General features: G+C 39.9%; 1 protein-coding gene across 1 annotated transcript in view; it reads left to right on the top strand.

Annotated features, from left to right (window-relative positions):
- The window catches only part of SETX (senataxin), an 85,030-nt gene that overhangs the window by 23,203 nt on the left and 38,444 nt on the right, over positions 1-23,383 (top strand). Inside the window, exons 11-12 of the mRNA XM_080819219.1 lie at positions 33-4,217; positions 21,544-21,643. Of these exons, the coding sequence (XP_080675345.1) occupies positions 33-4,217; positions 21,544-21,643 (4,285 nt within the window). The remainder of the gene's footprint in view (positions 1-32; positions 4,218-21,543; positions 21,644-23,383) is intronic.

Below are 23,383 nucleotides of genomic sequence, written 5' to 3'. Positions count from 1 at the left end.
CTTATCTAACGTCTGCATTTCTTTCATTTTAGGATTCGGGGTGGAGATCAGCCATTTGCCCAGACTATTGTCCTAACATGTATGAAGAGATGGAAACACTAGCCAGTGTGCTTCAGTCAGATATTGGTCAAGACATGCGTGTTCATAACAGCACGTTTCTGTGGTTCATCCCTTTTGTTCAGTCCCTCATGGATCTCAAGGATTTGGGTGTGGCGTATATAGTGGAGGTTATTCATCATCTGCACTCCGAAGTCAAAGATGTCCTCAACCAAACAGATGCTGTGTGTGACAAAGTTACTGAATTTTTTCTTCTAATTCTGGTGTCCGTGATTGAGCTGCATAGACATAAAAAATGTCTGCATCTGCTGTGGGTTAGTTCCCAGCAATGGGTAGAAGCCGTTGTAAAATGTGCCAAGCTTCCTACCACTGCCTTTGCGCGGAGTTCTGAGAAGTCGTCTGGAAATTGCTCCAAAGGAACATCAATGATATCATCTCTGTCACTGCATTCAATGCCATCGAATTCTGTACAGTTGGCTTGTGTGCAGCTGATTAGAAGTCTCCTTAAAGAAGGTTATCAGCTTGGGCAGCAAACTCTATGTAAGCGATTCTGGGATAAGCTCAACTTATTTCTACGTGGAAATTTATCTCTAGGTTGGCAGTTGACTACTCAGGAAACCCATGAATTACAAACTTGTTTAAAGCAAATTATTAAAAACATAAAAGTCAAAGTACCTCAATGTAACACTTTTGTGGATCTGAGTCCTGCATGTAAAAGCTCTCCGGCATCTTACAGTAAAGAAGAAAATGAACAAATGGATAGGAAGTCTCATAAAGACCTGCCCTGTCTGGAAAGCTCCAGCCCAACATTTCCTAAAGAACCAATGAAAGCGGAGACATATCAGATGCAAGAGAATATATTGGTCAAAGCAAGTAACACTATAGAAAAGGATAATGAGCAAAATTTTATAAAAGACTGGAAACTGGAAGATCATGTCCCAGCCGAGTCATGCATAAAGAAGAGTAGTAAAAACCTTTTCACTGAAAGAGCTCAAGATCAAGTTAAAAAAAGTACAGGGAAGCAGAAGTCTGTGAAAGAGAATTGTACTTCAAGGAATGGTCCAGAAAGGGGATGTGACAGAGGAATAATAATGTCAACACGTTTGTTAACCAGCTCTAGCACTGAGTCTCTGGAGAAGGCATCCACATCAACTGAGGATTTCTCTTTCAAGGATGATGCTCTTGGCAAAAGCTCAAAATCAAAAACTAAGGCACATAAAGATGAAATCTGTGCTAAGTTATCACACGTAATAAAGAAGCAACACAGGAAAGGTACTTTGGTCAGTAACACTGGTAATCTAGAGGAAAACCTGGCTGTGTCTAACATTGACAGTTTCTATTCAAGGAGAGATTCAGGAGGTCAGAAAGGGGATGGCTTCATGCACAATCTCTCTTTAGACCCTCATGGCATTCTGGATGATAAAAATGGGGAACAAAAATCTCAAAACAGTTTATTGCTGAAAAAGAAACCACTGAAGAGTGAAGAGTTAGATATTTTCTCTTCCCATGAAAACAGCTATCAAATAAAGGAAGGTCACGATGACAAAGATTTGGTCTCATTTACGGAAGTGACCAACACTTTTGTGAAGAAACCTTCTCCCTTCAAAGATTCTCTGACTGTTCTTGAATCAAGAGATAAGGAAATTGGCAAGAACACTAGTCAGTTGTCTTCTCACTTGAGAGAACAGGCTCTTGGCCTGAGTCCTCAGTCTGACACCTTAACAGATTCTCAGGTAGACAGAGACCTCCACAAGTTATCTTTAATAGCTCAGGCCAGTGTTATTAAGTTCCCATCCGATTCAACTCAAAAAAGCTCATCCCAGCTACAAAGAAGAGTGAAAGATGACAGAAGGTGTTTCCTGACTGACCAGAATAATACTGGGGAAGCCTGCCGGGGCCAGATTATTATTATTTCAGATTCTGATGATGATGACGATGATGATGAAATTCTGGGTTTTGAGAGACATATTAAGCAAGATAAAATAGGCATCAAGAAAGAATGTCTGGAGCAGCATACTTCAATAGCTAGTGCGAATGTGGAAAAGAAGCTAATAAAGGAAGAAGAGACAAAGTCCCTTTTGCAGTTTGAGGAATCGGATTCTCAGTTTTTTGAGTTTGAAAGTCCATGTGAAGTGTTTTCTGTTTGGCAAGATCAGGAACCAGACAAGAATTCAGTTCAAGAGAAAGAGAAAAATTCTTGTTCAGCTGACATAGCTGATACCACAAATGATTGGGGTTATGAAACAGATTATGTATCTGAAGAGGTTATTAAGAAAGTAGCAGAGGGCATTGAAAAACACACAGAACCGCAGAGCAATATTTCTGTTGGGGAATTTCGTGAAATTGAAGTAAAAAAACGTAAGCGAAAACGATTTGAAAAACCTATGGCTGAAGATCGTCCAAGACCTTCACCTTCTGATAGAAATGAGGACCAGCCTGATACTCTTAATGAGAGAAGTCTGACTGAAAATGATTTTAAAAGTGAGGACCTAAGGACAAGTCCCAGTTCAAGTGTTCAGAGAGACAAAGACACTACAGTTTCACTAAAGAAGTCTTCTCCAAAGCTTCGTACTTATTCCAAACCCATTAGGAGAGTCCCACTTTCTAAAACTCCTAAGAAAACGCATTCAGATACCAAGAAAGGGCAGAATAAAAGTTCAAATTACATAAGTTGTAGGACAACTCCTGCTATAGTTCCACCAAAGAAATTTCGCCAGTGCCCTGAACCAACTTCAAAGGTTGAGAAACTCGGTCTAAAGAAGGCTCCTCGTAGGGCATTTGAGTTGTCTCAGCGATCTCTAGAGTATTTAGTTCAGTTACGCGACCATGGCAAAACTGTTGGAGTGGTTGATACTAGGAAAAAGACTAAGCTAATTTCCCCTCAGACTCTCTCTGTCAAAAATAATAAGAAACTGCTGACAAGTCAAGATCTTCAGTTGCGAAGGCAGATGAGATCCAAGTCACAACAAAATAGACGAGGACTTTCGGAAAGTAAAGATACTACAAGAGCAAGGCCGTGTCCAGCACAGAATTCTGACATACTTGTCCCAGAATCAGATGGTTCAAATTATAGTTACAAAGGAGGAACTGAAGTGGTTGCTAACACCACTGGGAAACAGTCAATAAAATGTGTGTCTTCAGAACCAGAACCCGTGAAAACAAAGTATGTCTCTCAAGTGACAGATGATACTTGCCTCTTGAGCCCGTGCGCTTCTGTTGTGTTAAACGGAAGAATACCAACGAATGAAATAACTGTCTCTGCTTCAGCCGACCCCTTAGGTGGAGGTGACCCAACAGTACCTCGTTTAGAGTTGGCAACTTTGAAAGACGGAGAGCTGGACTCCAACAGTGATACAGAAGATGAGAATATATTTCTGACACAGCACAATCCTGAAGATATGGATTTGTGTTCACAGATGGAGAACGGTAACGAGAAACTCATTGAAGTAATTCGTGGCAAAGATACGGCACCGGCGGAAGAAGATTCTGTAAGTCGGCCTCAGTTGGAATCTTGGAGTAGCACAAAATGTAAGTACAAAGATTGTGTTGAAACACCGAAAGACCAGGGTGAATACTGCGCAAAACACTGTGAAGCCAAAGCAGCAGATGAAAATGTGTTTCGTAAACCTGGCTTGCCTCTTTCAGCATCTAAGCCTTCGAGACCTACCACTGCTAAGATTTTTAGCTCAAGTAGTACTTCACGAATTGCTAATCTTTCCAAGTCTTTGGAAAGTACCTCTGCACTTCCACCAGCTCTAAAAAATAAGTCAAGTGGGACACAGGCTGTTTCGAAAGCCCCGCAGCCAGCCTCCGTGTTGTCTCCAAAGCCGGCGGGTGAAGTGAAGAGTCTGTGCAATGTTCTTCATCCTCAGACTCCAAATAATTCCAACAGGCAAGGTTACAAACTGACGTTTGGTGAAAGCAAATCCTTCTCAGCTTCCACTCCAGTCAACATTCTTTTGTCATCACAGTCCATCTCTGACACCTTTGTCAAAGAGGTCTTAAAATGGAAATATGAGATGTTTGTGAACTTTGATCAGTGCGGGCCCCCAGCAAGCCTCTGTCAGTCCATCTCAAGACCTGTGCCTATCAGATTTCAAGATAGTGGCGATTATTTTAATGTTTTTTTCCCTTTGATGATATTGAATACTTTTGAAACAGTAAGTATATTTTAATGTATACTTGCCGAGACTTTGAAGTTGCTTCTTTTTTTATTTTGGTAGGGATTAGAGTACAGTTAAAATAACTGACCTAGTTTTGATTTAGATGGAGCTTTGAGATTATATGTTGAACGGACATTTATGCCAGATGCTGTTCTAGTTGCTGGTGATACAGAGGAAGTGCTTTCTTAACCTCTGCCCTTCTGGGGCCTCCAGACACAATTCAGAGTGCTAATGAACCAAGTCCAGAGGTAGCACAGGAGTGTTTTTTGATACAGAGGTAAGGGAAGACTTCTCAGAGGAGATGGTCTCCCTTCTCCACTTATTTTTAAGTAATAACAGACCTTTACTGAAGTTTTCTTGAGGAGATGGCATGGGGTAAATTACACTGAACAACACAAAGCAGTAAATCCTAAATTTGTCTTTATATATCTGTCTTCCCAGTTTCTCACTCATCCTGGCAATTGCTCTCTCCCTTGAATTGCCTCTCCTGTCTCAATGCATATTCTGGTTCTTCTGTCTTCCTTACTCCCCCTGGTGAGGATTGCCAAGTAAAATACAAGATTCCCAGTTAAATTTTAATCTCAGAAAAACAGCGAATGATTCTTTCAAGTGTAAGCATCCAACTGCCTTTTGAAAACAGAGCAGGTTGGGGTGAGAAGTTACATTTTTACTTTTTCAAATTACTTTAAAAAAATAAAAATGAGTGTGTAACAACCTGAATTTCTTAAAAACATAACCAAGAACACTGAGGTAAATATTTGTGTACTCATTCCCCCGCAAGATATTTGGGTGGCCAATATGTGTCAAGTTTTATTACAGGCCTCTGCCTTCTGAGTGTGGTCATTTCAGATTAGGAGAAGGGCCCTAGTGTGATCTAGCACAAAGGGCATAGGGCATTTCTGACAGAAAGGTTCAACAAGAAATAGTGTTTACACTGGGACCAGAAGGAATCTAGCATGGGAAGTATATTCCAGGCAAGTTGAGGGCGGATACTAAGGGGGGGATCCCGCTTAGTGTGTTGAAGGAAAAGGGAATGTATCACACGAAGGGGCAAGTATGCTACGTAAGATCATCAAGGAAATTGTGAATATTTGTTACAAAACTTGAATCAGAGCATCCTTAAAATACATTTTATATCAATTTATGCCCTCAATTTTAGCCATTGTTTTAAGATTTAGTTTAAGAGTATTTCAAAAGCATTAGAAACAACTAATTGACAAAGGATCTTTAATATCTCCATAATAGCAAAGTGAAATACTGATGTAGTATTAGGAGAATTATTTTCTTCCCATAGAAAAATTCTTAGCTCAGTGAACAATATATGTAGTTAAATATGCTTGGGAAAATAAATTTTATTCATTTTGAAAGTAATTTTTTCTTTAATCTTTATGCTTCCTGGAAAATTTGCCGAGAAGCCATTCAGAGCCCTTAAATTTAGGACAGATGTATCTTTTATTTACTCCTCCATAAATTAAGAGCAATCCTATATTCCCTGATATGATTTCTTCCTTTCAGGACATTTTTGTAGCTCTAGCCTTTTCAAAACAGAATAGGCACAAGTTCCATTTATATATACACAAGAGTTTATTTTTTATGTTTTATTTTTTATTATTTGAGAAAGAGCACAAGCTGGTAGAAGGGGTGGTTGAGGGAGAGGGGGAAGCAGGCTTCCCACTGAGCAGGAAGCCTGACATTGGGCTTGATCCCCAGACCCTGAGATCATGACCTGAGCTGAAAGCAGACACTTAACTGACTGAGCCACCCAGGCACTCTTTACGTATACAAAGTTTGAAATAGTTAAATAACTTTTGTAAAAAAAATGGCACGCACCCCTCATCCCCTCAGTAACCGTTTTTTATTCTCAATGGATCCTTTTGATGTCTGCTTTCTACTTCCATATTTCTAAAACATGTCACTCGTGTGACATCTTAATTTTTCAGTTCTAGGCATTTTCTGTTGCTATAGGAAGTACCCTTCTTCGAACCTTGCATTCGCACACATCCTTCCTGGTCCCTCATCCTCATTACAGAGCTGTTTTATGATTTTTAGGTCAGTGTTTGTTGTTGTTTTGACTTTATAAAAGGTATCCTTTTCTACAGCTGAGTCATACAGTATGCTGTAACTACTTTTCCTTTCCTTCTCAACTCTTGGTTTTCTCTGGGTTTATTATCTCATTTAACTTTCTGTATACTTAAAACTAAACTAGATTCAGACTCTCTTGAATGTTTAAACCTCTAATGATCAGGTACATGAAGTAATCTGTAAGTTTCATATTCTTGGTTTATGGTGGTTATCCCAGAGGACTCACCATCCTCATCCTGGGCCTTGCGTTTCCTTCTTTCCTGTGTAGGCTCTTTCTCTTGTGCCCCTAGTTCTCTTTCTTAGTTTTTCCATCGTATTAGGAAGGTACAGCCTTCCAGCTTCTGAGAAAAGGATGTGTGGATGATAAAGTTTTGACACCTTTCATGTCTTAAAATGTCTTTAATTTTCTCATTTTTTCTACTTTCCATCTCACTTTTCTTTTTCTACTTTATTGGAGGCTTTCTCACCTGTTGAATTTTTTAAACATACTTTTAGTTTCATGGGACTCTTGGTCTCTAAGGATTCTATTTTATAGGATCCTATTCTTTTCATGGGCATGGCATTTTTTTATTGTCTGCAATTTGTTAATGATAGTTTTAAAGTTAGTTAAAAAGTTCTCTTTGCGTGGTTCCTGTTCCCCCAGTTGCTTTTTGCCTGTTTATTTTAGTGTATACAGACCCTTTACATTAACTCTTCAGATAGCTAATGATTTGGGGTGATCTACTCACAGTTAAGAACAGGACACTGAAAAGCAGATAGGAACATTATTCATAGTAGCCAAAAAGGGGAAATAACCCAGGTATCCGTTAGCTGAAGAATGGACAAAATGTATTAATGTCCATACAATGAAATGCTATTCAGTTCTAAAAAGGAGGAAGCCATTATCTGCTACTTTTACATGTTCGTTGATGAACCTTGAAAAATTATTATATATTATAATGTAATATTATATAATATATATTGTTATTGTTACTATTATGCTGACACCTGCAACTAATATTACATGTCCGGTATACTTCAATTAAAAAGAAAATATATTGGTAAGTGAAAGAAGTCAGATACAGATGGCCATGTATTATAAGATTCCATTTATATGAAATGTCTAGAATAGGTAAATCCATAAAGACGGAAAATAGATTATTGGTTACCAGGGGTTGGGTGGAGGAGGGAAGGAGACTCCCGATAGGTATAGGGTTTATTTTGAGGTGATGCAAGTGTTCTGGAATTTAAGTAATGGTGATAGCTCCATGAAATAGTGAATATACTAAAAACCACTAAAAGGGTACACTTTAAAATGGTGAAATTTATATTGTGTGAAATACATCTCAGTTTGTGAAAATACTGTAAAAAAGAGGGGGGGGGGATGAATTTAAATAGTGATGGGTTAAAAGAGATGCTTAGGAATACCTGAAACTCCTACTGTGCTAAAATGATCCTTTTTATTGCACTGTGGAAATTAAAGAATTTCTTGTGTTTATTCAGGCCAACAGTTATTGGTGGTATTAAGATGCCTTGATTACTTTTAATTTTTATTCTAATGAGCCACAGAATGTGGCGTCAACCACAGCCCTGGACCAAGGCTCATCATCCTCATTCTGATGAAATTTGACTTCATAGAATGCTATTTGGTATCTTATTTAGGACATAAAGCATATTTAGTCACTATGTCTTACTGCAGGTGAAATGACATTATGTAAATTAACACTTGGTGCAAAAGACAAATGAGAGCAAATTCAACTTCTAGCAATATGAGTCTTTTATTATACTGATGTGCCCTATAGAAGATACATTTGTTTTTTAATCCTTACATTTAACGCATAAAAGTATTAGATATATGTATGCCATTTTGGCAGGTTCCCCTTTTTTGGGGGGTTGTGGCAAATGCTCTTTTATCTTAATGTTTGTATTTGCTGTCCTTGTCTGCAGTTCTCTCCTGTCACCAGGCTCATTGTAGGTTGTAGGATAGGGAGCAGGTAGGAAGAAAGTGCTCTTCTTGGGTCTTAACTTTGATTGTCAGTACCTAAATCCCCTATAGGGAAATTGCTTCATTTCTTTAGCTCATCTCAGATTGTAATTTGTTCTGAAAGGAAGCAAAACAGGTTGATATAAATGACATTGGGAAGCTGCTCTTGAGACCTGGCAGGGAGCTGAAGAAGAGCATTCTGTGCCGGGTGGAGGGGCATGTCAGGAACATGATGCTTTGAGATGGGAACTAACTGAGCATGTATGAGCAGAGAGATTAGGCTGGTGTGGCTGGAGTGAAGGAACTGAGGGGAAAAGGGAAATACAATAAGATTGGAGAAGTAGGCAGGAGCCAGATGGTATATGGCCCTGGAAACTGGGTTGGGGTTTCATCCTCAGTTCAGTGAGAAAGTGCTGGAAGATGTTTAGTTGGTGTTAGGGTGGGGAGTAGCAATATGCAGTAGATTGCAGTTTTTTACCCATCATGGCTGCTCCATGGAGAATAATCTGGAAAGGCAAGCATAGATGCTGTAGATGTGTTAAGGGGCTGTTACAGTAGCCTGGGAGAAAGATGATGGTAGTTTGATTTCGGTGGCAGCTGTGGAAGTAAAGAGAAGTGAATTCATTGTGGGTAAATTTTGGAGATGTATTGATGGAATGGATGTTGGAATTAAGGAAAGAGAAGATGATTCTGAGGCTTTTGGCTTAAGCATCTGGTTAGGTGATGATGCTGTTTACTGGGCATCACATGCATTGGGCTAATGGCTGTCTCTTCTAGAAGTGACATTATAGAAGCCAGAGGGATGTAGTTGAATGTGTTAGACGAATATATATTGTGGGAAAGCCTAGGGGCAGGTAGGACGTGATGTGGGTCTCAGAGTGGGAAGGAAATGATAGACCAGACTGGAAGAACTGCCACAGATGGGAGTTAGAGTGGATTTTTTAGTTTACCCTTTTTCCTTCCTCTCATCTTGCTGGGCTGGAACACTGCTTTGATGTTACCATGTAGTGCAGAGCAGAAAAATTGCAGCTAGCTCATCTCCACCAGAAGTAGTAGGTAGCATTAGGGTTGTTCTATAGCCCAGCCCATATGAGGCATGGCGGACAGTAAGAGTCTTTGAATTCCTCGGTTCTTGAAAGTTCTCATCCCTAGGGCTAGGTTATTGTAACCAAGGGAGTCAGAGTTTGAAAAACGTAAGTGCTGGGGTAGATTTGCTGATAATAATATTACCATGCTCATTCCATGAGGTGTGCTCCCATCACTCCCTACCCCATTCATAAGCAGAGGCACAGAAGCTAGAGTGGTGCTGGGATTTAGCCCTTTCCCCTCCTCCCCTCCCCCATGTACCTTTCCAACTGATGTGCCTAGTATGAATTCAACAGGGGGAGAGATGAGTCTCCTTGGAGTATAGTCACTATAAGGGAAAAGTAGCAAACTGAAAAATACAGAGAAGATAAAGCAAAAGTAGTGGAGCAGACAGAAAAAGATTTTAGTTCTAAGCATGTTAAGTATTTTCAGAGATAAAGGAGAGAACATGAAACGTGAAGCAGGAGAAACTAACAATGCAGAGAAGATAGTGTGGCTGAAAGAGATAATAGTTGAAATCAAGAATTCAAAGTGGCATAAATAATAAATATACACAACCTGAGGAATAAGGAAAGGATGGAAGTGGGAAATAGAAAAGATAAAGGTTGGGTACAGTACAGTTCTGTGTGTAATAAGGATCTCAGGAGGGAAAAAATGAGCTGAGATGATAAAACTGAAAATTTCCCAGAAATAAAGTAGGATTTAAGAGTTTGGATTGAGAGGGCTCTTAGTGTGCCAAGAGAATATAACTAAGCACACATATACCATAACAGTTGCAGCAAGACCTTGATGTACTAGTCTTGCTGGAATGTACTGAAGAGGCAAGTTCCAGTAGTAGCACTCTCTGCCAGCGGCATGCGTTAAAAAGAGCTAGAAAAGTTATAATGAAAGGATGGAAAAAGATGGTAACAGAAGAACATGAACAAAAGAAAGCAGGACTGCAGTTTTACAATCAAAATTAAACGTGAAATAATTCAGAAACACAAAGACAGTAGGTACTCACAGAAGGAACTATAACCCAAAAACATAGAACCGACCATGAGCATGTATGGACGCAATGGTTTAATCTCAAAATATTCAAAGCAGCAATTGACAGAGTGGTGGTTGTGGACGATGACAGCTACTCCAGCTAATATTCCGTAATACAGTTAGGAAGGTAAGGAAAACAGCAGTGAATAATCGGAAGAATCATAATCCTGATCATTTGCAGATGGTAGCGCTATCTACATAGAAACTCCGGTAGAATCAATAGTTGGGTACAAGGTTGATGTGCAGAAAAGATGTTCCTTTATAGCTGTAATAACTAGCTAGAATGTATGAAAGAAGTATCAGTTATAATCAAACCCAAACTGCAAACATGTTAAGAGCTTAGCAGCGAATGCATGAGGTATTTATGGAGAACAATTAAGAGTCTTAACTCTATTTTAAAGGCCATTAAGAAAGAGTGAATAAATGAAGAGAGGTACCATGTTCATGGAGGAGACAATTTAACATTGTGAAAATATGACTTCTCTTGGAATCTATACAGTTGATATAGTTTGAGTTAAAATTCCAGCAGGATTTTTTAAAAAACAAGCTGCAGGGAGGGACAAAAGCAGAGGGAGAAGCAGACTCCCTACTGAGCAGGGAGCCCAACTTGGGGCTCTGTCCCAGGGTCCTGGGACCATGACCTGAGCTGAAGGAAGATGCTTAACCAACTGAGCCACCTAGGTGCCCCCAAGCAGGACTTTTTTGAAGAGCTTTATAAGCATTTTAAAATTTATGTGAAGAATAAAATATTTTAATAGTCATTTTGAAAAAGAACAGCGTGATGGGGAGAGGGGACACTCACCTTATTCAATATGAAGACATATTTCAAAGCGTTGTAATAGGAGGGCACGGGAATAGGCAGACAACTCACTGAAATGGAACAGAGATCCTTTGGCTCCTGAGACCTGTCTCTCCCCCACCCGGCTCCCGCCCCCTGGCCTATATGACAACCTAGGATAAGAATGCTAGACTGCCACAAGTCAGCAGGGAAAGGATAAATCGTTAGATAGTACTGGGAAAATTGGCCTACTCTAGTGGGAAAAAATTAGTCTACATTACTGTCTTACAGCACATAACCTTCAACTAACACGTGTATTTGAAAGAATTACATGAGAGAATAAACAATATCAGAAAACACATGTTGGTTTAGGTGACTGAAGTCCTAAAAACCCAAAAAGTATTTTTTTTTTGAAGATTTTATTTATTTATTTGACAGCGACCACAAGTAGGCAGAGAGGCAGGCAGAGAGAGAGAGGAGGAAGCAGGCTCGCTGTTGAGCAGAGAGCCCGATGCGGGGCTCGATCCCACCCGAGCTGAAGGCAGAAGCCTTAACCCACTGAGCCACCCAGGCACCCCAAAACCCAAGAAGTATTAAGCACAAGATGAAAAATTTGGGATTTACCCTGTCAAAGTTAAGAATTTTTCAGTGAAGGACCCCATATTCATAGTTAACAGGTAGGAAGAAGAGTTAAAATATTCCAAAAGTGACAAGAGACAGCTAGAATATACAAAAAGCTTTTGTAAATCAACAAAAAAGACGGGGAAATCGGGACGCCTGGGTGGCTCAGTTGGTTAAGCGGGTGCCTTCAGCTCAGGTCATGATCCCAGAGTCCTGGGATTGAGTCCCACATCGGGCTCCTTGCTCGGCAGGGAGCCTGCTTCTCCCTCTGCCTCTGCCTACCACTCTGTCTGCCTATGCTCGCTCGCTCGCTCTCTAACAAATAAATAAATTTTTTAAAAAAATTAAAAAAAAAGACGGGGAAATCAATAGAAGATGGACAAAAACTGAAACGAGCCATCCATCAAAGGGAAGACTAAATGGTGAACATACGTAGTGCTGCTCGAACTCACAGAGAAGAAAAGGCCATTAACAGTGGTGAGCCGAAGTTTGTGATCCCAGCTGACCTCTTAGTTTCAGACTGAGGTGTACGCATTAGAACATGCACATGTCCGTCCCTGGGGATCTGTAGCCTAAAGATGTTATTAAAAGGATTGTTTACAGAGTGGGAACCGACTAGGTTGGTTGAATAAAATAGGGCAGTTCTAACTGCAGTCAGTGGCAACAGACTCTTTAAGTACTGACTGAAAACAAGTAGGCAGGTTTACACCACAGTGTCCTTTGGGGAAACACACACTGCACTGGATTTTTTTAGTGATGCTAGTTCTAGACACCCAGTGAGTGTGTAGGGTGGAAGTTGGGGCCTTGGGGGGCTTGGGGGTAGAGGAAGAGAGGCCTTGTGTAGACTGTTGATGGGAGTACATCTTGCACTGGAGGTTTTGATGAATTCTGTTGACCTGACATCAAAAGCAAGGAGGCAAAAAGAGGGCAAGGAAGTAATCTTTGAAAGTGGAGTATGCCACCTGGATGAGCCATTTTGGTGGGTTGGTTAGGACCGAAGCCAGGTAGAAGAGACGGGAATAGCAGGACTGTTTTGGGAAAAGGAAGGGGAGCAGAAAAATGGGGCAGTAGTTGAATGGTGATTCGGGAATTAAAGAAGGGTTTGTTTTGTTTGCTTCATGGTGGTTCTTTTTTTTTTTTCTTAATAAACTATTTTATAAAGCATTTTCAGATTTACAGCAAAAGTGAGGACAAAGCACAGAGTTCCTACATTACCACCCCCCCCCCCCGGTCTCCACATGGTTTGGGTTGGTTTTTTGTTTTCTAAGAAGTAGGTCAAGGTGTATGCTGATAGGAAGAAGCAACGGGCAGGAAGAAATCGATGTAAGACAGTGGATAACTTCAGAAATTGAGTCTTAAGGAGGAAAAGAGGGATTCAGAACAAAATTAATGGGTTTGCCTTTGACTCCGTAAAGAAAGGGAAGACAGGATGTACGAGTATGAATGGCAGTTGCTTTGTAGGTTTTGGGTTTGGTTCTATCTTCTTGTAACCTGTAAGGCAAGAGCAGCATTCGTTATTGGGAGCCACCATTGCACAAACTCCTTTTCTGCAGTGAAATAGCTGTTACTTTTTTTTTTTACTTTTTTTACTTAGTGGGATTTTTTTAAATCAAGAGAATTATCTTAACCATCTCATTATAATCAAAGAAAACGTATGTAGTGGTAACATTTTTATAAAAATGTAATATTAGAATATTTGATCTGAAAAATTACCAAGTTTTTAGAAACCTACAGTTTTATAGAGTAATTCCATTCTCTATATTTATTGGAAAAAAGACTGGTATGTCCTCTGAGGACAGGGCCTGACTGGCCATGTCGCCCCCCCCACCCAGTGTAAAGAAAAGGGACACGGTATGTTTTTGAAGTTACAGTGTGTTGGATGATATTACAGCATTTCCATTGTTCTGTGATAATTTGAAGAGCCAGCGTTAGTTTCTGTTCAGTGTGTTGTAAATGTTCTATAAGTGTTAGTTTCTGTTCAGTGTGTTGTAAATGTTCTACCCAGGGAGCTTAGTTTCTAACTATATGCATGATTATTTGTCCTCCCTAGGTGATTTCTTACGAACTTAATACTGCTTTGATGGACCACAAGCATTCACTTACTTGTACCTTTGACTACTATTTCACTTAGTGTGAAAATATTAGCACATGCCATTCGTGATGTTTCAATTTTCCAAGTCCGGAAGGTTATGAAACAGATAAAATTGTAACTTCATCAAATGTACAAACCCGTGTATATATGGTATGTGGAGTATATTCATTAGTACTTTCTTGAGTTTCTCCGTGATCTCTCAGGAGGTTTGGCCTCTAGTAGCCTGATGATCAGAGATCCTCTTTATTTCTGGCTCCTAAGGTTGCTTTGGAAATTAAAAACCTGCACATGTTTATAGCAGCTTTACTCATAACTGCCATAAAGTAACTATTTTCATTAAACTATTTTTAGAGTAGTTAATTGGTTTACAGCAAAACAGAGCAGAAAGTACAGAGTTCTCATATATTCCTGTCTCTACGTACATGCATGCCCTCCCCTGTTATCAACATCTGGTGCTGGACTGGTACATTTGTTAGAATTGACAAATCTGCATTGACTCATTGATTTCCATTAGGGTTCACTCTTGGTCTGCAGGTTTTGACAAACGTGTGATGTCCTGTGTCTGCCATTATAGTATCGTATGGAATAGTTACCTGCCCTAAAAATCTGTGCTCTGCATGTTCCTCTCTCCCTCCTCCCTAATCACTGCCCGCCCCCCTTTTCACTCTTCCCATAGTTTTGCCTTTCCACAATGCCATGGAGTTGGAATCCTCCACTCATCAGACTGGCTTCTTTCACTTACTGTGCCTTTTTAAAAAAAGATTTATTTTGAGAGAGAGAACATGCATGCACGTGAGTGGAGGGTAGGGAAGAGGGGGAGAGGAAGACACTCTTAAGCAGGCTCTGTGCCCACATGGAGCCTAACGTGCTGCTCAGTCCCATGACCCTGAGATCATGACCTGAGCTGAAACTTTAAGAGTCAGAAGCTCAACTGACTGAGCCACCCAGGCTGCCCATCTTTCATTTAATACACATTTAAAGTTTCCTCCAGATCTTTTCATGGCTTAACAGGTCACTTCTTTTTAGTGCTGGGTAACATAGCCCTTGTCTAAATGTACTTCAGTTTATCTGCTCACCTACTGAACAGTGTCTTGGTCACTTCCAGGTTTTGACAGTTAGGACTAAAGCTTCTATAAACATGTGCGGGTTTTTAATGTGTATAAGTTTTCAGTCCATTTAGGTAAATGTCACGTGCAGTTGCTGCATAAAGGTGTATTATAGGTTCTTTAAGAAACTGCCTTCCAGGGGCACCTGGGGGGCTCAGTGGGTTGAAGTCTCTGCCTTCGGCTCAGGTCATGATCCCAGGGTCCTGGGATCGAGCCCCGCATCGGGCTCTCTGCTCAGGAGGGAGCCTGCTTCCCGCCCCCACCCCAGCTCTCTCTCTGCCTGCCTCTCTGCCTACTTCTGATCTCTGTCTGTCAGATAAATAAATAAAATCTTAAAAAAAAGAAGAAACTGCCTTCCAGAGTGGCTTAAGGCACACACTTTGCATCTCTACCAGTAACGGGAGTTTGCATTGCTCCGTGTCCTCCTCGGCCTTTGGTGGTATCAGGGTTTTGGATTTTGGCCATTCTAATAGACATTTAGTGGCATCTCATTTTGATCTTCAGTCTCTGATCGCATAGGATTGTGGACATCTTTTCCAGTGTTTACTTGCCATTGTATATCCTCTTTGGGGAGGTGTCTCTTCATGTCTTTTGCCCGTTTTTGGGTGATTTTCTTATTAAGTTTTAAGGGTTCTTTATAAATTTGGGGTAATAGTCCTTTATCAGGTGTATCTCTTGCAAATATTTTCTCCAGGTCTGTGGCTTCTCGTCTCATTCTCTTGACATTGTCTTCCTCAGAGCAGAACATTTTAATGAAGTCCAGCTCATCAGTTCGTTCTCTCATGGGTCATGCCTTTGATGTTACATCTGAAAAGTCGTCACCATACCCCAAATTCTCTAGGTTTGCTCCTGTGCTACCTTCTAGAGCTTTATAGTTTAGCATTTTACATTTAGATCTCTGATCTATTTTAAGATAATTTTTGAAGGGTGTAATATCTGTGTCTACTTTCATTTTTGTGGGTGCCCAGATGTTTAGCATTGTTTGTTGAAAGAGATCGTCTTTGCTCTGTTGTATTGTTTTTTGCTCCTTTGACCCGTTGACTAGGGTCACATCATTTATGCAGGTCTGTTTCTGGGCTCTCTGTTCTGTTGCATTGATCTCCTTGGTTATTGGCTCATCAGTGCCACACATCTTGATTACTGTAGCTTTATGGTAAAATTTGAAATTGGGTCCTTTGTTCTTCAGTATTGTGTTAGCTATTCTGGATGTTTTGCCTCTACATATAAACTTAAAAATCTGTTGGTAATTTGCTGGGATTTTTATTGGGATTGCATTGAATTTACACAAGTTGGGAAGAATTTTTCACATTTGGACAATATTGACTCTTATGACCTTTGAACATGGAATATCTTTGTTTATTTAGTTCTTTGATATTTTTCATCAGAGTTTTGTGGTTTTTCTCATATAGCTCCTACATGTATTTTGTTAGATTTATGTTTAAATATTTCATTTTGGGGAGTGCTAATGTGCATGTTTATATATTTCAGACTCCACTTATTTATTATTAGTACATATGAAATATTTTTGTACTTTAGCTTATATCCTACAGCATTGCTAGTCTCTTGGTGGTATGGATTACATTAATTGATTTTCAAATGTTGAACCAGTCTTACATGCCTGGGATTGATTGCATTTTGTTGTTGTACTGTGTAATTCTTTTTTATACATTGTTGGATTCCATTTGCTAATGTTTTGGTGGGGATTTTTACTTTTCTGTTGGAGATACTGAGCTATGGTTTTTTTTCCCCCGTAATGTCTGTCTGGTTTAGTATTCGGGTAAAGTGTTGGTCTCATAGAATGAGTTAGGGACTACTCTACTGCTTCTGTATTCCAGAAGAGATCATAGAGAATTACTATAATTTCTTCCTCAAAAATTTGGTAGAATTCACCAGTGAAGTCAGCTGGCCTGGGTATTTTCTGTTTCAGAAGGTTCCTTTTTTTATTGATTGAATTTCTTTAGTAGATGTTGGCCTGTTCATGTTATCTATTTCTTGTGTGAATTTTGGCAGATTATTTCTTTATAGGAATAGGTCCGTTTTACCTAGGTTGTCAAATGTGTGGTGATAGGGTTATTCATAATATTTCTTTGTTATCATTTTTGTGTCTGTGGGATCTATAGTGATATCTCTTCTTTCATTTCTGATACTGGATATTTGTGTCTTTTTTTCCCTTAGCCTGGCTAGAGGCTCATCATTTTTATGATCTTTTCAAAGAACCAGCTTTTGGTTTCATTGATTTTTCTTACTGATTTCCTGTTTTCAATTTCATTGATTTCTGCTCTTTTATTATTTCTCTTTTTATGCTTGCTTTAAATTTAATTTGCTTTTCTTTTCTAGTTTCGTAAGGTGGAAGCTTAGATTACTGATTTTAGATCTTTCTTCTTTTCTAATATATGCATTCAGTGTGGATAAACTTCCTTTAAGCACTGCGTCTGCTTTTCACAAGTTGTGTTTTTCATTTTCAGTTAGTTCAATATATTTTTCAAATTTCTTTTGAATTTCTTTGACCGTGTGTTACTCAACAATGCGTTGTTTAATCTCCAGATACGTTGGGCTTTTCCAGTTATCTCTGTTGTTGAGTTCTAGTTTAATTCTGTTATAGTCTGGAACAGACAGCGTATGATTTCTGTCCTTTTAAATTTGTTAAAGTGGATGTGGTCTGTTTTGCCACGTGAGCTTGAAAAGAATGTATGATCTGCTACTGTTGTGGAGTAGTCTATAGATTTCATTTGTATCTGGTTGATTGGTGGTGCTTTTGAGTTCAGCTGTCTTTCCTAATTTTCTGCCTGTTAGATCTGTCCATTTCTGATAAAAGAGTGTAAAAATAGATAATTTTTTTCTTGCAGTTCTGTCAGTTTTTGCCTCACTTATTTGATTTTCTTCTGCTAGGCACACACATATGAAGGCTTATTGTGTCTTCTTAAGAGTATGGACCCATGTATCTTGGAGTGGTGACTTATTTGTCCCTCACATGATGCCCCCCTTCATCCCTGAGAACTTTCCTTGCCTTGAGATCTGCTCTGCTGGAAGTTCATATAGCTCCTCCCTCTTTCGCTTCTTTTCTCTCTTTGTTCTTCAAGTGTTTGTTAGAAAATGTAGACAATAAGTTTTTTTAAAAATCCTATCTGACCAGTTACTAGCGATATTGCTTTGGGCATGTTATTTGAATATTGGTTTTTTCCACTAGAAATGGCATCTACTAGCAGGTGCAGTGGTGCTAAGAAGTACATAGAGGGGCGCCTGGGTGGCTCAGTGGGTTAAAGCCTCTGCCTTTGGCTCAGGTCATGATCCCGGGGTCCTGGGATCAAGCCCCACATCGGGCTCCCTGCTCAGCGGGGAGCCTGCTTCCTCCTCTCTCTCTGCCTGCCTCTTTGCCTACTTGTGATCTCTGTCTGTCAAATAAATAAATAAATAAATCTTAAAAAAAAAAAAAAAGAAGTACATGGAAATTGCCTTGTGTGCTGTGATTTCCTTTCTATTACTGTTAGCATGGTTATCTTTCTCTGTCTCTTTACTTTAAAAAAAATTTTTTTTAAGATTCATTTATTGAGAGCACACAAAATGGGGTGGGGGATAGGCAGAGGGGGAATCTTAAGTAGTCTGTGCTGAGCACAGAGCCTGATGTGGGGCTCGATCTCACAACCCTGAGATTAACAACCTGAGCTGAAACCAAGAGTTGGATGCTTAACCGACAGCCGCCCGGGTGCTCCTCCATCCCTTTACTTTAATCCTTAATGTGTCTTTACTTTTAAAGTCAGTTTCTTGTAGACAGCATAGAGTTGGGTCTTGTTTTCTGATTCACTCTGACAATTTATCTTTTATTTGGTGTATTTAATCATTGTCATTTAAGGCGACTATTGATATAAGTGGATTAATTTCTACCGTATTTTCCTTTTTGTAGAATAAGCATGCGCATGAGCAGGGGTGGGGAGGGGCAGAGGGAGAGAGAATCTTAAGCACGCTCCACGTGCAGCCCAAGGTGGGACTCAGTCTCACAACCCTGAGATTATCACCTGAGCTGAAGTCAAGAGTTGGGCACTTAACTGAGCCACCCGTGTGCCTCCCTGCCATTGTGGTTTTTTGTTTTTTGTTTTTTTTTAAAGATTTTTATTTATTTGACAGAGAGAGGGACAGCAGGAGAGGGAACACAAGCAGAAGGAATGGCAGAGGGAGAAGCAGGCTTCCCACTGAGCAGGGAGGCCCCCCCATCCCCATGCAGGATCCCAGGATGCTGGGATCATGACCTGAGCTGAAGGCAGATGCTGAAAAACTGAGCCATCCAGGCGCGCCTGCCATTGTGGTTTTAACTGAGCATTTTATATAATGCCATTTTCTCTCTCTCCTTAGCATATCAATTATTCTTTACGTTTTTTAGTGGTTGCCCTAGAGCCTGCAATATGTATTTACAACTAATCCGAGTCCACTTTGAGGTAACACTTCATGGGTGTGTAAGTACATTGTAATAACAGAATATTACCAATTCTTCCCTCCCATCCCTTGCATCATTACTGGCGTTTGTTTCACTTATGTGTAAACATACATACACATATATACACACGTAAACATACATAATTGAATAAATCATTGCTATTATTTTGAATAAACTATTAGATTAGTTAAGAATAGGAAACATAAAGGTTTTAATTTCACCCTCACTTATTCTCTGATGCTCTTTGTTTCTGTAGATCCCAGTTTCTGACCAATATGCTTTCCTTTCTCAAGATCTTTCCTAACATTTCTTGCAAGATAAATTTAATGGTGACAAATACCCTCCATTTTTCTTTGAGAAAGCCTTTATTTCTCCTTCACTTTCGGTGAATAATTTTGTAGGGTTCAGGGTTTTAGGATGGTAGGTTTTTTCCTCTCAGCAGTTTAAATATTGGCTCCACTTTCTTCCTGTTTACATGGTTTCTGAGAAGTTCGATGTAATTCTTATTCTTACCTTTTCTGCTCAGTAGGTAGGATTTTTTCTCCACTGATTTCTTTCACGATTTTTTTTATCTTTGCTATTTCAGGTTTCTGAAGTATGAGTATGATACGCCTGTGTATAGTTTTTGGCATTTGTTCTGCTTGGTGTCCTCTTAGCTTTCTGGATCTGTGATTTGGTGTCAGACGTTAATTTGGGGGAGACTCTCAGTCATGATCGCTTCAGGTCTTGCTTCTGTTCCTTTCGCTCCTGCTCCTGGTTGTCCCATTTCTTTGGCCCTTGCCCGCAGTTCTCGGGTGTTCTGTTCTCGTCCCCCGGTCTTTGTTCTCCTTGCCTCGCAGCTTTGATGGTTCCTGTTGCCAGATCCTCAAGCTCAGCGGTTCTCGCCTCAGCTGTGTCCAGTCTCCTGATGAACCCACCAGAGACATCATCCTTCATCTCTGTCAGTGTTTTCTGATCTCTGTCATTTCTTTTGATTCTTAGAATTTACATTATCATCTATTCTTTTTTTTTTTAATAGAGTGAGGGAGGTAGAGAGAGAGAATCTTAAGCAAGCTCCATGGCCAGCATGGAGCCCAAGGCAGGACTTGATCTCACAACTGTGAGATCATGACCTGAGCTGAAATCAAGAATTGGTTGCTTAAATGATTGAGCCACCCAGGCCGCCCCCATTATCATTTCTTGCATGCTCTACTTTTTCCATTAAACATAGTATATTAATTACAGTTTTTAAAAAATTTCCTGGTCTGGTAATTTCAACATTCTTGCCGTATCTACCTCTGATTCTGATGCTTATTCAGTCTCTGTTTCTGGCCTTTGCTGAGTGTGCCTTACAGTTTTTGTTGTAAGGTGGACATGATGTAGGTGAAAGGGAGAGTCAGCAGTAAGTAGGCCTTTGGTAATGTGGTGGTGAGTTGTGGAGGAGGGGGTCCTTTCTGTAATCCTGTGATAGCCTCTCAGTCTTCTGGGGGAGGTTTGGCCCCTGGACTATGAACCATACACATGCTTCTCAGTTCCCCCCACCTCCCTAGGGGGGACAGGATGGCCAGAAAGGACTGTAGTTGGTTATTTTTCTTCCCTCAAATAGTTCTATTCTGGTAATAAGAGACTTTCTCCAAGATCATGCCTCGTTAAGATCGAAATGTTCTGGTATATTTCAAAATGGTTTATTTCCTCCTCCTTGTGCTGGAAGCATGAATGGATTTTCTCCATTACTCGCTGTGAGGGCCAGAAGGGCTCCTTAGAGGTAGAACTCAACAAAGTGTGGGGGTCCCCCTTAAGACGTGTTCCCCCTAGAGTAGTCATCTCTCAGAGCTGTCCACACTGAGCCTGCAGCAGCCCATCAGTTCCAGTTCAGTGTTTCCTCTCCTGGCCCTGAGCTTTGTGCTCCTGTCACTTGTGATGATGGGAAGGGTTGAGTTTTTAGCTTGCTTTTTACTCATTAGGATCAAGTAGTGACTTCTAAGTTCCTTACATGCCAAACTGGAAACCAGAAGTCACAAATGAATTTTTCATGCTCTGCCACTTAGGATTTTAGGTTCTGGGCTTTATTTGTTACTTGTTTGGGGAAGTTTTGCTGTTTAGAATTGGCTTTCCAGAATGTGTTTGCTCTCTTAATATGCCTTTTTACTTTGTATAGGTGGCACAGGAGTGGATCAGCTCTCCAAACAAAGAGAAATTCTATCAGTTGCATTTACGAAAATTTCCTGCTGATTATAAAAAATACTGGGAGTTTGTGGGTAAGTTCTTTCTTCTGTAATTTGAAATATATAATAATTGGAGATTTCTGTTTGAGGAAACCTCATCGTCATTTGAATTTTCTGGGACATAGGTTTCCTAAGCTAAATTTGTAACCTCTTAAAAGGAATGTTTTAAGTCTTAATTAGAGGGGCGCCTGGGTGGCTCAGTCGTTAAGCGGCTGCCTTTGCCTCAGGTCATGATCCCAGGGTCCCGGGATTGAGCCCCACATTGGACTCCCTGCTCAGCGGGGAGCTTGCTTCTCCCTCTCCCACTCCCTCTGCCTGTGTTCCCTGTCTCACTGTCTCTCTGTGTCAAATGAATAAATAAAATCTTCAAGGAAAAAAGAAGTCATAATTAGAATAATTACTGGGACAGTTATGAATATAAAATTCATGTTTTTAACCATTCTGTAGTTAGAGTAGCACAGGCCAGAGTGGAAGCTGGACATGGAAGAGATGGTGAGTGAAGGGAGCTTGATGAGATTGGTTGGGGGAGGGCGTCCCCAAATAATAGTGTTTATAGATTCTGAGTAAATCTTCCTGTCTATTTTCTCATTTCATCATTGGTCTGAAACACATATCACACTTAGGCATTAGTTATTAATCAGCCAAACATTCAGAACTCTTTAAAACAAAAAGTATAAATCCTCTTTTGCCTCCCCCACTCACCCCCAATCCGTCCTGCGCCATAGAGGCAGTTAAGATAAAAAGCACATGTGTGTATATTTTGGGGGAAAGGTACTATATGTTCATTGTAGGACACTGAAATAATATTAGTCAGCAGAAAAATAAATATCACCATTTCCAATCATTCCAAGATAGTCCTATGAAAATAGTAGTGTGTATCTTACTGCAAGACTGTCTACTCACCAGTGTGAATTGTATATATGTGAATGTAGTAGGGTCATTTTACCTATATGTTAATGACATTTTTCATTCATTCAGTAAATGCTTATTATCTTTATAGTACCTAATAGGATATGATTTTAGATGCTAGGTGTATAGCTATGAAGAAAACATAAGATTCCTGCCTTCAGGGGTGCCTGGGTGGCTCAGTCAGTTAAAGCCTCTGCCTTTGGCTCAGGTCATGATCCTGGAGTCCCGGGATCGGGCTCTCTGCTGAGTGAGGAGCCTGCTTCCTCCTCTCTCTCTGCCTGCCTCTCTGCCTACTTGTGATCTCTGTCTGTCAAATAAATAAATAAATAAATCTTTAAAAAAAAAAAAAAGATTCCTGCCTTCATGAAACTTACATTTTACTTAATTTTATTTAATATATCATGTCTTTTCAGAGTTACTAAATAACAATATATTTAATATTTGTGGTTATTCCATTTTAAGTATATTCTACAGATCACTTAACCAGTCCTATCTAGTTAGACATGTACATTGTTTATAGTTTTCCCTGTTACGAACACTAGGTCAAACAGCGGGCATATTTTAAGACTTGTTCCATATTGACTCTGCCTACATCTCCCTCATTTGCTAGCTTCAACTTTGTTTTCCAGTTTTATGTATGTAAAGTGTATCTCATCTGAGGTTGTAATTTTGTTCCCAAATCTTTTTTGATCATGAGTATTCTTAGTGAGGGGAATGTGGGGATAATTGTTCATGCCCTCTGCCCCTCCTCCTCCTTCCCTTTTTTTTTTTTTTTTTTTTTTGGTAAAGATTTTATTTATTTTGAGAGAGAGTGCAAGAGTGAGGGGAGGGGCAGGAGGAGCAGAAGAGGGACAGAAGCAGACT

The sequence above is a fragment of the Martes martes genome (genome assembly GCF_963455335.1).
Source record: "Martes martes genome assembly, chromosome: 12".
NCBI lineage: Eukaryota > Metazoa > Chordata > Mammalia > Carnivora > Mustelidae > Martes > Martes martes.
This window is presented reverse-complemented; position numbering and strand designations above follow the sequence as displayed.